This window comes from Micropterus dolomieu, unplaced genomic scaffold (assembly GCF_021292245.1).
Source record: "Micropterus dolomieu isolate WLL.071019.BEF.003 ecotype Adirondacks unplaced genomic scaffold, ASM2129224v1 contig_13179, whole genome shotgun sequence".
Lineage (NCBI taxonomy): Eukaryota > Metazoa > Chordata > Actinopteri > Centrarchiformes > Centrarchidae > Micropterus > Micropterus dolomieu.
This window is the reverse complement of record NW_025742165.1, coordinates 1,909-13,577: the sequence shown is the minus strand read 5'-3', so window position 1 is coordinate 13,577 and position 11,669 is coordinate 1,909. Positions and strand designations below refer to the sequence as shown.

Genomic DNA, 11,669 nt, shown 5'->3' with positions numbered 1-11,669 from the left:
CACCTGTCTCTAACCTGTCTCACTTGCCTCCCACCTGTCTCTAACCTGTCTCTCACCTGTCTCTAACCTGTCTCCCATCTGTCTCCCACCTGTCTCTAATCTGACTCCCATTTGTCTCCCACCTGTCTCTAACCTGTCTCCCACCTGTCTCTCACCTGTCTCTAACCTGTCCCTCACCTGTCTCTAACATGTCTCACTTGTCTCCCACCTGTCTCTAACCTGTCTCTCAACTGTCTCTAACCTGTGTCCCACCTGTCTCCCATCTGTCTACTGCCTGTCTCTAACCTGTCCCTCATCTGTCTCTAACTTGTCCCTCACCTGTCTCCTGCCTGTCCCTCACCTGTCCCTCACCTGTCCCTCACCTGTCCCTCACCTGTCTCTAACTTGTCCCTCACCTGTCCCTCACCTGTCTCTAACCTGTCCCTCACCTGTCTCTAACCTGTCTCTAACCTGTCCCTCATCTGTCTCTAACCTGCGTCTCACCTGTCCCTCACCTGTCTCTAACTTGTCCCTCACCTGTCTCCTGCCTGTCCCTCACCTGTCCCTCACCTGTCCCTCACCTGTCTCTAACTTGTCCCTCACCTGTCCCTCACCTGTCTCTAACCTGACTCTAACCTGTCCCACACCTGTCTCTAACCTGTCTCACTTGCCTCCCACCTGTCTCTAACCTGTCTCTCACCTGTCTCTAACCTGTCTCCCATCTGTCTCCCACCTGTCTCTAATCTGACTCCCATTTGTCTCCCACCTGTCTCTAACCTGTCTCCCACCTGTCTCTCACCTGTCTCTAACCTGTCCCTCACCTGTCTCTAACATGTCTCACTTGTCTCCCACCTGTCTCTAACCTGTCTCTCAACTGTCTCTAACCTGTGTCCCACCTGTCTCCCATCTGTCTACTGCCTGTCTCTAACCTGTCCCTCATCTGTCTCTAACTTGTCCCTCATCTGTCTCTAACTTGTCCCTCACCTGTCTCTCACCTGTCTCCCATCTGTCCCTCACCTGTCTCTAACCTGTGTCTCATCTGTCTCTAACCTGTCTCCCACCTGTCTCTAACCTGTCTCTAACCTGACTCCCATCTGTCTCCCACCTGTCTCTAACCTGTCTCCCATCTGTCTCCCACCTGTCTCTAACCTGACTCCCATTTGTCTCCCATCTGTCCCTCACCTGTCTCTAACCTGTCTCTAACCTGACTCCCATTTGTCCCTCACCTGTCTCTAACCCGTCTCCCATCTGTCTCCCACCTGTCTTTAACCTGTCTCCCACCTGTCTCTCACCTGTCTCCCATCTGTCCCTCACCTGTCTCTAACCTGACTCCCATTTGTCCCTCACCTGTCTCTAACCCGTCTCCCATCTGTCTCCCACCTGTCTCTAACCTGTCTCCCACCTGTCTCCAGCTGTGGAGACTCTGACTGTCCCTCCAGCAGAGACTCAGAGCAGCAGCGTGTGGCTGATCGTCGGCGTGGTCGTCCCGGTCCTGCTGGCCGTCTTCATCATCATAATCCTCTACTGGAAGCTGTGCGGCTCCGAGAAGCTGGAGTTCCAGCCGGACGCCATTAACACCATCCAGCAGAGGCAGAAGGTCAGAGGTCAACAGGAAGTCATGACCACTTTGTGTCTTAAACGTTCCCACTAACAGCTGATCCTCTCTCAGCTTCAGGCTCCCAGTGTGAAAGGCTTCGACTTCGCCAAGCTCCACCTGGGTCAGCACAGTAAAGACGACATCATGGTGATCCAGGAGCCCGGTCCGCTGCCCGTCCCCGTCAAAGAGGCTACTCCCTCCGACGGCGGAGACCTCAACACCCCTAAATCTAAAGGATCATCCACCAAGGCAGCCCGGTCCAGCCGCCGCAGGGGCAGGTAGGTCACGTTTGGACAATCCAAAAGTTTTTCAGTATACGTACAAATATTCACTCTGCTCAGTTGTAACTGTGACTTGGAGCTTCATCTGTCCTCTTTTTATAACAAGTTACATTTGTTGTCACTTTGTCGAAGTGAATCCAGGTACGTACTTATTGTGATGTATGTATGAAGTCACCTGGACTCGTTTACTGACTGTGAAACCACGTCAGAGCAGCTGAACTAAACGACATTTCCCCACAAAATAAGAGAAAGAAGCTAAAACTGTATTCAGAGAAGGATGAGATATTTGACACAGGACAGAATAAATGAAACTTCTGTCTCTCGTCCGTCAGGCTCAGCCCGTCAGACGGCGACTCGTTAGGCAGCGACCAATCCAGCGGCAGAGAATCAGCAGAAGAAAGCACCCGACCTGTGGCCACGCCCAGTGAGGGCAAACAGCATAGGAAGACGCCCAAAAATGGTCAGACACTGTGACATCATCATCATCATCATCATCATCTGAGCTGTCTGATTGGTGTGTGTGTGTGTGAGGTTAGACCTGAGAGAGATGGAGGGATGAATGAGGACGAATGAGTGAAAGAAAGCTCTTTTAACTTCTGTCTGTTCTTTTTGATGCTTCTGGACTGAAGGGAGGAACAAGATGGGTACGTTATCTCATATCTCCCCCCGATCAATATTTTATATCAACAGTGGGTCAAAGGCTTCTGGTAGTCATTATTAAAGTATTTATTGAGTCATTTCAGAGCTCTGCAGCTAGAGACTAGATGTGAGGAAAGTGGAACATGTGGCAGCTGCAGAACGAGAAAGAAAACAATCCCTGAAATGAATGCGGAATTTACTCCTGTGTGCCAGTGGTCCAAACGATGGATCCATTATTGATGAGTTTAAGGTTCTTTTTCAGGCGCTTTATTTCAGAAGCATATTTTAGTGAAATTGAATAAATCCGTCACAAACAGGAAAACAATCCGGACTGTAAAGACCAAGGCCAATCATTTCATTCGGTCCTGGTTGGAAACTTTCAGCATCGTGCTGGTTCTCCAGCGCTGCCTTCAAGGTTCAGGGATTCTGGTTCACGGTAGAGCTCTGAAATATTTTCAGATGCTAATTAACAAGATTTTTAAGGGATTCTCCTCCAGTATTCAAATATTGAACAGGTTTACCTGATCTGGACGAATTGATGGACATACTACGGTTTTTAAAATGGTTTTCTGCAGGAATTGTGTAAAAAAACACTTACAATGCAAAATAACATCCCAGATAGCCTTTAATTTGTACCTTGAAGTGTAAAGTCCAGTAATAATTAATGTAGTGGAATATATTGTGGGCTTTCTGCATGTTTTAGGGGTTAAACACATTTAAAATGTACAAAATAACATTTCAAGTTTAGTTTCCAAGTATCTCAACAGATCAAGTACAAATTCTGGGGTTCACCCCAAATTCAGGGTTAATTAATCAATAAACGATAACATTTTAATATATTATGGGGCTTCAAATTGATTTTTCCAATAGCGCAAATGTCATCCCTGAATATTCATTTAGGCCTAAATTTATATCAAAACAGATCAGACTTTCTGACAGTAGGTGGCGCTATGAGCTCACCAGTTCAGTGTTCAAATTAAATTAAAATAGGTTCACATTCAGCAGGTCCAGTGTTACCTGAACCACCTGGTCGGTCCGCCTTCAGCTCCACGTTGCATCAGGTTTTGGACCCCTGTACACCGACCTGCAAGTCTAGTCTCCACTGTGTTTGGAGAAACCATGATTTTATGTCAGTTTGGGGGAAGGTGACGCGGCGTGGGCTCCAGGAATATCACACTTTTATATGTAACATAACTTTCTATGGTCTCTTTCTGTCGTCTAGTCAAGTGTTTGGAACCTGGTTTACATGCAGAACTAGTTTCACCTTTGTTTCTAAGAAAATGGCGTCAGATTATTTGACTCTCTGTCTGTCGATTCAGTGAAAGCTCAGGAAGAGCCTCAGAGGAGGGCTCGCTCTCCAGGACGGACAGACAGGAAGTAGATATTGCGTTTGCAGAATAGACCAACGGAGTAAAATTACAGGATGGAAAATCAGGATGACAGAATTATCGCCAAACAGACCTGAGTCACGTGACCTCCTCTCCAATGTGGAGTAAAGATTAACCTAACCCTTCTTTCTGCCACTGTGGTTGCTTTAACCTGTTGCCATGGTTACTGAATGTTTCCCACACGGATCCATACCGTGGAAGTGAACCGAAGTGAATTACAATCATCTTCTTTTCTGACCTTTGACCTTTCTTCGTCCATTCGCTGCATCAGGCAGCGGTCCAGACGAGCTTCTGTCCTCATCCTCCATCTTCGACCACGTCGACCGCTTGTCTCGCGGCTCTTCTGATGGCACGCGTCGCCAGGCCAACAAGGTGCAGCTGATTGCCATGCAGCCGCGGCCGAGCCCGCCGCACGCCCAGTCCCAGATGAGCCCAACCCTCACCGAGAAGGTCAACACAGAGGTGAGACGCTCACACTCTCACTGCTCGCCGTTAGGACATTTTAACCATGTCTGACATCATCGACCCTCCTCTGTCCACCTGTACTCTTGCAGGTGGCGCTGAGACACAAGTCGGAGATCGAGCATCACCGGAACAAACTTCGTCAGCGTGCTAAGAGGCGGGGTCAGTGTGAGTTTCCCTCCATGGACGACATCATGGATGCATTCGGAGACGGACCGGTGCAGGGCGACGTGGCGCAGCGTCTCTATAGCTCCGCCCATGACCACATGGACTGCATCCTTCAGGCCGACACCAACTCACCCCCCACCCCCAGCGACTCCAGGAGGAGGTCAGACTTGAGCTGATGGTCTTCATGTAACTGTAGAATGAAATTATGTCATATAGCTTTTATTATTTTCTATATTATTTTATAAACCAGGGACGGTAAAGGAAAAACTACTTTCTTATTTTAGTAAAACAATAAAACTGTCTCAATGTGAGCCTGGGCTTTGTCATTATGACGATTGATATCTGAAAAGACTTTGCAAGACCAGATTTACCATACTTTCCATATGGTCTGCATGTTTGTCCTTCCAGGGGGAGGCACTCTCCTCGGGGTCGGCGGGCTCAGCCAGGACCTGGAAGTCTTCCCGATACAGACAGAGACAGGCTGCTCACCGATCAGAGCGCCACCTACAGGAAATACCCAGGACTCAACAACGTGGCCTACATGGTGAGACACCAGTATATTCAGTGTGTTTAACCAATTAGCAGTACAGGTCTGTCCTTTTGGTGGTGCTCAGGATCTACGGGGAGCATTTTATTCTGGTGATTTTGCAAAGCTTTGGTATTTAATTCGTCGCTGTAGATTGGGGGTCAAGGGAATTGTGGTTCAATGTCAGCTGAGGCTGACAAGCTGAGTCTGAGATTTCCTAGATAGGAAAAAATTAGACTGTGGCATGCCGCCGTAGTCTCTGCCTTTAATGGGAAACACTGACGTATCATCAGCATAAAAGTGAACATTCGTGACCTAGAATAACTGTATTGATAGTAATATTAGATCTGGGCCATACTTAACATCTACTCGGTATTCTCTCTTTCCTCTCTTATGTAGTCGGACCCTGACCTGCCCCCAGACCATGGCAGCCCCTCTCCTACCGACGAGGTGTTTGATCCTGCCCCGGCCCCCCCACCCTACATGCCCCCCCAGCCCTCTATCGAGGAGGCGCGCCAGCAGATGCACTCCCTCCTGGATGACGCCTTTGCCCTGGTGTCGCCCTCCTCGCAGGGCAGCGCCGGGGTGAGCGGGGTAAGCCCTGCCCTGCCCAGCCCCTCCCCCCAGGCCTGCCCCGCTGGCAGGCAGTGGGGCTCTTACCCAGCAGCCCCCTCTCACAGCCCCTTTTCTGCAGTGAGTGTGTCGTCCTGCAGCTGAGGCCATTTTCCTTCTGTCATGACCTCATGTTCAGTTTTCATTTTCTTCTTCTCTCCCTGTTTCTGCAGAGATACGCAGAGCTGGGAATGTCTCCCACCTCAGTGCAGGGCCTGCTGCAGAGGTCAGTACACTTAAAACCAGGTCCAGGTCTGTGGGCTGGACCTGAACATGTACTGATTCTCTACTGTGTTTTATCCAGGCAGGGCCTGAGCTCAGGAGGGTATGTGTCTACTGGGGACCAGCTGCAGGAGTCTGTTTACTCCAGCAGGGGGCAGTATGAGGACCCCCCCTCCTCATCTAGACCGCGACCTGTAGGGGGCAGCACAGGTAAGGTCATCTGGATGCATTGCTGATTCAAACATGATTCCACATATGTAGCATTTTGGTAAAGTCACCATATTTGTGATATCAGTAGTTTTTGTTGGTACCCTGCTGTCATTAAAGAGTAATGAAATACCCATACTCAGTCTGACCCCCCTCCTACACACATCTGAAACCTAGTCCTCCGGATGGGGGCTGAAAATCTGTTACATTTGCTGATTGATTTTTTTATCTCCAGGTGCGCAACTCCACCACTTAACCCAGGTGGGTTTGTCCAGTCAGATTGGTGTGTACCCTGGGGTGGGTCGCAGCATGTCTGGTCCCACTGGCTCCAGCTGGAACCAGCAGCACTCAGACCAGGATCTGTCTAGACCAGGAGCCAGCAGAGAGAGTGTGAGTTCACTGTTCTTTCGGTCACTACCTACAGCTCATGACCATAGGTGAGGGTTAGAACATAGATAGTCTTCAGACAATATCCCCAGTCTGGGTTAGCAGTCACCCCCCCATCCCCACCCCCTGCTGAGCACAGACTGAGCCAGGCCCTGCTTTCCCTTCCTGAGCCACTGAACGCTTTGCCAGAACTTCCTTGAGGCCAAATGAAAGTCCATCTCCATAGTCTCCCCAAACACAGAAGCACCAGTGACCTTCTGACCACAGCTCCTGCCAGCCGCCTCTACAATGGAGGCTTTGAACATGGCCCACTTAATCCATGTCTGCAACCTCTTCTCAATTCTTCCAGTGGTGGGAGTTGAAAATCCCATGAACAGGGGCCTCCACCAAACATTCCCAGTGCACCCTCACTATACATTTAGGTTTACCAGGTCTGTCCGACAGCCTCTCTCGCCATCTGATCCAACTCACCACCAGGTGGTGATCAGTTAACTCTCTCCTCTCTTTACCCGAGTGTCCGAGACATATGGCCCCAGGTCTGATGATATGACCGCAAAGTCTATTATTGATCTTTGCCTAAGGTGTTCTGGTACCAAGTACACTCACGAACGACCTTATGCTTTAACATGGTGTTCCTAATGGCCACACAGCAGTCAGAACATTCCCCTCAGAGACAGAGAGAATCCAGACCCTCTCCTGGAGCGAGACCTGTGTGAGGTGTACCCAACTACAGTACATCTAGTTGGTACCGCTGCACCTCCCACTCCAGCTCTTGATCCTTCCCCAACAAAGAGGTTCAATTCCACATTGACCTGCATTGCCAGGGGTCAGCATGCTTTGCCTGTCACGCAGCTTGCAAAGCAGGTGGTGGGTCCACAGTCCTGACTAGACCAGTGCTAACCAAAATGTTTAGACCAGTCCTGACCAGACTACTCCAGTCTAGAACAGTCTGTACCAGTACTGACTGTTTGAGACCACTGCTGCTCAAGAACTAGAACAGTCTAAATCAGTCGAGACAGGTCAAGACCAGTTCTTGCCTCAAGACCCTGCTAATTCTCAGGTGGAAAATCAGACTCAATTTTCTTCAGTCAGAATCGAAATGGAAAAAATACTGAAATGACTAACGATTGGCGTGTTTGGATCATGAAGTATCTTTCACAAACCTAAGTTAGGAATGCGCCAAGGATGGTGGTTGTTAAACAAGAACAAATAACTGACTTTAATTTCGTTGCAGTTTCTTTTCCTGTCTTTTATCTGGATTTATTTCTATCTATCCCTCACTCTCCTCACCGTCTCTCCCTTCTCTCTACAGGTGCTGTCGTTTCCTGAGTTCTCATCTTCCTCTGTTTTCCAGATGCCCAGCTCCTCATTGCGGGACCCATCAGCACCGCCTCTTCTCCTGACCTCACCAACTCCAGAGTACCCGCCGGAGGACGCCTCACCCTCTGCCCACACCTCTGCCTCTCTTATAAAGGCTATCAGAGAGGAACTGCGACGTCTAGCCCAGAAGCAGGCTGCAGTGACCAGCTACCCTTAGACTGGTCTGGATCTGTTTGGATCAGAACTCAACTGGTTTCAACCGTTATTGTTTTAAACCACTCAGAACCTTTAGGGACTGGATTAAAACCATAACACTGACTGATCTACACTCTGGACTCTTGAGCTAATCTACATCTGTGCCGCTAAATCCAAACTAACTCTGGACCACGATCCACATCTGGGGAAAAAAAAAACAGTGTCTCCTGACTGGAAGACCTCCGGTATTTTACAGGGTCCCGTCTGTCTATCCGTCATCCATCAGCTCAGTGTTTATTGGACAAGAGTTTGACTCTAAACTCTGTTTCCATTGAAGTGCTTCCTGAAGTGGATCGGCCAATGATCATCATGGATCCTCCACACCTGATCATCTGGACTGGAATGTCCTTCCCGACCATATGGAGTAACCCTAAGCCCTCCTGTTCTTCCAGGAGTGGATGTTCTCTCTCCATCTTCTGGACAGGATCATTCCTCCTGACCTTCCAAGTGGATGGTCCCTCCTGACCTTCTGGAGTCGATCGTCCCTCCTGACCTTCTGAAGTGGATTGTCCAATGGACCTTTTGTGGTGCTAACCGTCAGCCTCATACCGTCTCCTCATTGACCACTTATTGCCTTTCACACTCCCATCAGCCACGGGCATCAGGTCTCCGTTCATGAACCATATCAATGAGGTCTTTGCACTGTCGACAACTGGAGGTGGCAAACAGTTCCTACGGCAAGGGAACGCAAAACAGGAAAAAAGAGTATATATATAAATATCTATAAGAATGAATATAAATATCTGTAAAGAGATAGAATACCAATGAGCACAATATCAGTGTAAGAGTTATTATTGGAGTATTGAGATGTTGCTTATTTTTTATTGCTTATATATGAAAGTATACTTTAAATCATTTATTTTGATCAAAAAAGACCAAACTACTGTCCTGTGGTTATATTCCTCTTGTGTTTCAGCTCGCTGTAGATTTTGAGCCGGCACTTGTTTCTCCGTGGAGACGTTGCTTAGCGTAGCTGCTCGCTTGTGTGTTCATGTATCGGTGGCAATGAAAAAAAACTTACGCTAATGCATCGCTTTGATATAACGTTTTTTATCGCTGATTTGTTGCATCCATCAGTTTGTGGGCGGAATGCTATAGATGAGTTTATTACGTGACAGGTGGGTAAAAGTGTTTCTGTATTAGGGCAGAGACGGGAAACCAGTCATTCATCACAACCAGAGACTAAAGCTAGAAGCAGCAGCTGGGACAGGTGGTTCACTTTCTTTTTGTGAAATTGGATGAAAATTTTGATTTTTTGTCTAATTTTGCAGATTATAACGTAATAATTAAAATATTATGATAAAGTTGATAACAGTGATTATTATTAGTAGTAGTAGTAGTAGAAGGAACTACGAGTGAAGTCTGTAGCCCAGAAAGACACTGGAAGTCCCAGACTTGAATTGTAGATTTGGAGAGACCTTGGCACTCGTGGACTTCGTCCCATTAGGTCCTCTTCAGGTGTGGGGAACCAGCCTTTAACTTCATGTGCTGGTTGTGCAGCTGAATGACTGGTTCCCCTCTCTGCCGGTTGGCTGTTTCCTCTGTAATGTTGTGAAGAAGTCGGTCGCTCGTAAAATCTGGTTCCACGGCGCACAAGAGGGTTTGTTCGCCTCTGCTCAAAGCTCTTCTACAGCATGTTTGACTAAGTTTGAGGCTTTAGCTACTCGTGATGTCCCAGTTAATGTTTATTAGCATGCTGCTAAAAGATGTTAAAAAACAAAGTTTTAAAAAAGTAAAGAGTTGTTCCACATCAAGTTAAGAGTGAGCAAAGAGTGATTAATGTCACAGTGCCATAAAACCATCATCCAAACTCTGTAGAAGAGGTACATATGAAACATCATGTTTTTTTCTTTTGCATTTCCAAAAGATATTTTTTAATCTAAATAAAGATGGTTACAGTTAAAAGTGGATATGATGTTGAATAGAAAACAAAATATATAGAAAATATTTTATCTGTGATTGCTCTGCTGAACGGACTCAAAGATCTGCCCGGCAACAGTGCCAACACATCCCTCATGGACTAGAAACCAACCGCAGAACGCTTCACCGGCTGGAGACTTTCTGATTGGACGTAGCACCTGTCAGTCAAGCTGTAGGACCTGGCCACGCCCACAGGATCACTTGGTGCTAATTCAACGACTTGAGGCGTGTCGAAACTCCTTGGATCACACACAAAACACAAAAAATTTTACCCTGCAGGTGTCGTGATTGAAAAAGATTAATCTCGTATCAAGCTCGGGATTCAAGCTGCTGCTCTGCAGGTTTCACAAACTTCTGAATGTTTCCTTCAATGTTTTCTATCGTTTCAGAGATTCTGTGTTTTCTAGATCTGTGATCCTCAGTGAGAATCCAGCAGACGACCAGTCGCACTGTGGATATTTACTCATGACAAAACTCACCTGGTACCAACATGTACGTGTACGGAAACCCTACGTTTCTTTAATCTTGTGCACAAGATATTCACTTGTCGAAACCAGAACTTGTGCAAACAAGAAACCCACCTATGCCCATAACGTATAGCAACAAGATAACCTGTGCAAACATGTTACCAACTCTCTCAAAGTTTTCACTTTTGAACAAGATTCTAGCTCACGTGCACAACATTTATTTACTTGTCAAACAAGATACAAGATAATAACTGTGGATCTTGTCATGTTCATACAAGATACCAATGTGTGCACAGAAGTGATATTCTTGTGCAAACAATATAGTAACTTGTTAAACAATAAATTAACTTTGCACACACGATAACTTGTGGGAACAAGATACTAACATGTGCACTAGTTATTCTTTGCACATAAGAATAAAAATCCAATGTTTCCGGGAACATGACAACATCTGGATCAGTGTCACTATTATACTGCAGTCTGTATTTGGAAAATTTAAAACAGGTGACAGCTTGTTCTGTTCTTACCAAGAGGTGTGTGTGTTTTCAGGTTTTAATTATCACATAGTTTGACTCGATAGTTTTGTCATGAATGAACTTCCATACAGGTACTGGTCTGAGTCGAACCACATTCCTGTTGTTCCTTTCTGGACTTTGTTCCGACATGCAGCTTCACTGAAGCCCAGACCAGGTGAGTTCACATCAGTCCAGGTGTGATGCAGGTAACTCAGTGAAGCTGCTTCGAGGAAACAGAGCCTGGAGGAAAAGTAATTTTAATGTCAAATGAGTGACGCAGGAACACTGCCAGCAGTCTCACCTGTTCAACAGCAGCCAGGTGAGTCTCCAGCTGATCTGACTGTGTCACATGACAGGACCTGTTCTACCCAAACTCTGTGTGAGCTGCATCCTGTGGTGTTTCAAGTCTAAAAGATTGTGTTAAACATTAAAGACGTGTTGAAATTCAGAGTGTGGCAGCTGATTCTCTTCTTTGTATTTCTTTTTCTTCTAGACTTTAAATAGTGAGATTGATACGGCTGCATTTAAAACTGATATCTAGCGACTGGTGATCCGTCTAATCCTTCCTCTGTGGGATAATGTTGGGCAACAAAAAAAACACCACAAAACAATCTTTATATGGAAACTCATTTCTACCAGATATGTACCAGAATATACAGTAAGCTAGTATTGATATACAGTAAGCTAGTATTGATATAGCTAGTTTAAGTACTTTATATACAGT

The 11,669-nt window shown here is 46.7% G+C and overlaps 1 protein-coding gene across 3 annotated transcripts; it reads left to right on the top strand.

The window, feature by feature from the left end:
- Positions 1-546: 546 nt before the first annotated feature.
- Positions 547-11,393, top strand: LOC123966330 (UPF0606 protein KIAA1549-like). 3 transcript variants are annotated; one of them, XM_046042512.1, is made up of 11 exons: positions 547-1,576; positions 1,649-1,854; positions 2,190-2,317; positions 4,156-4,346; positions 4,439-4,674; positions 4,923-5,058; positions 5,440-5,733; positions 5,826-5,878; positions 5,957-6,084; positions 6,317-6,471; positions 7,823-11,393. In XM_046042512.1, exons 2-11 carry the CDS (start codon positions 1,721-1,723, stop codon positions 8,003-8,005), a joined length of 1,638 nt encoding a protein of 545 aa, XP_045898468.1. In that variant the 5' UTR covers positions 547-1,576; positions 1,649-1,720; the 3' UTR covers positions 8,006-11,393. The 3 variants fall into 3 exon arrangements, with proteins under 3 accessions (XP_045898468.1, XP_045898469.1, XP_045898467.1); XM_046042513.1 differs by having other exon boundaries at positions 550-1,576; positions 5,440-5,634; positions 7,781-11,393; XM_046042511.1 differs by having other exon boundaries at positions 550-1,576; positions 7,781-11,393.
- Positions 11,394-11,669: the final 276 nt, after the last annotated feature.

Coding starts and splice junctions, on each gene's coding strand:
- LOC123966330 (XM_046042511.1), top strand. CDS start 1,721: ATGGTGATCCAGGAGCCCGGTCCGCTGCCCGTCCCCGTCAAAGAGGCT. Junction 4,675..4,922: donor CCCAGCGACTCCAGGAGGAG/GTCAGACTTGAG, acceptor TTGTCCTTCCAG/GGGGAGGCACTCTCCTCGGG. Junction 5,059..5,439: donor TCAACAACGTGGCCTACATG/GTGAGACACCAG, acceptor TCTCTTATGTAG/TCGGACCCTGACCTGCCCCC.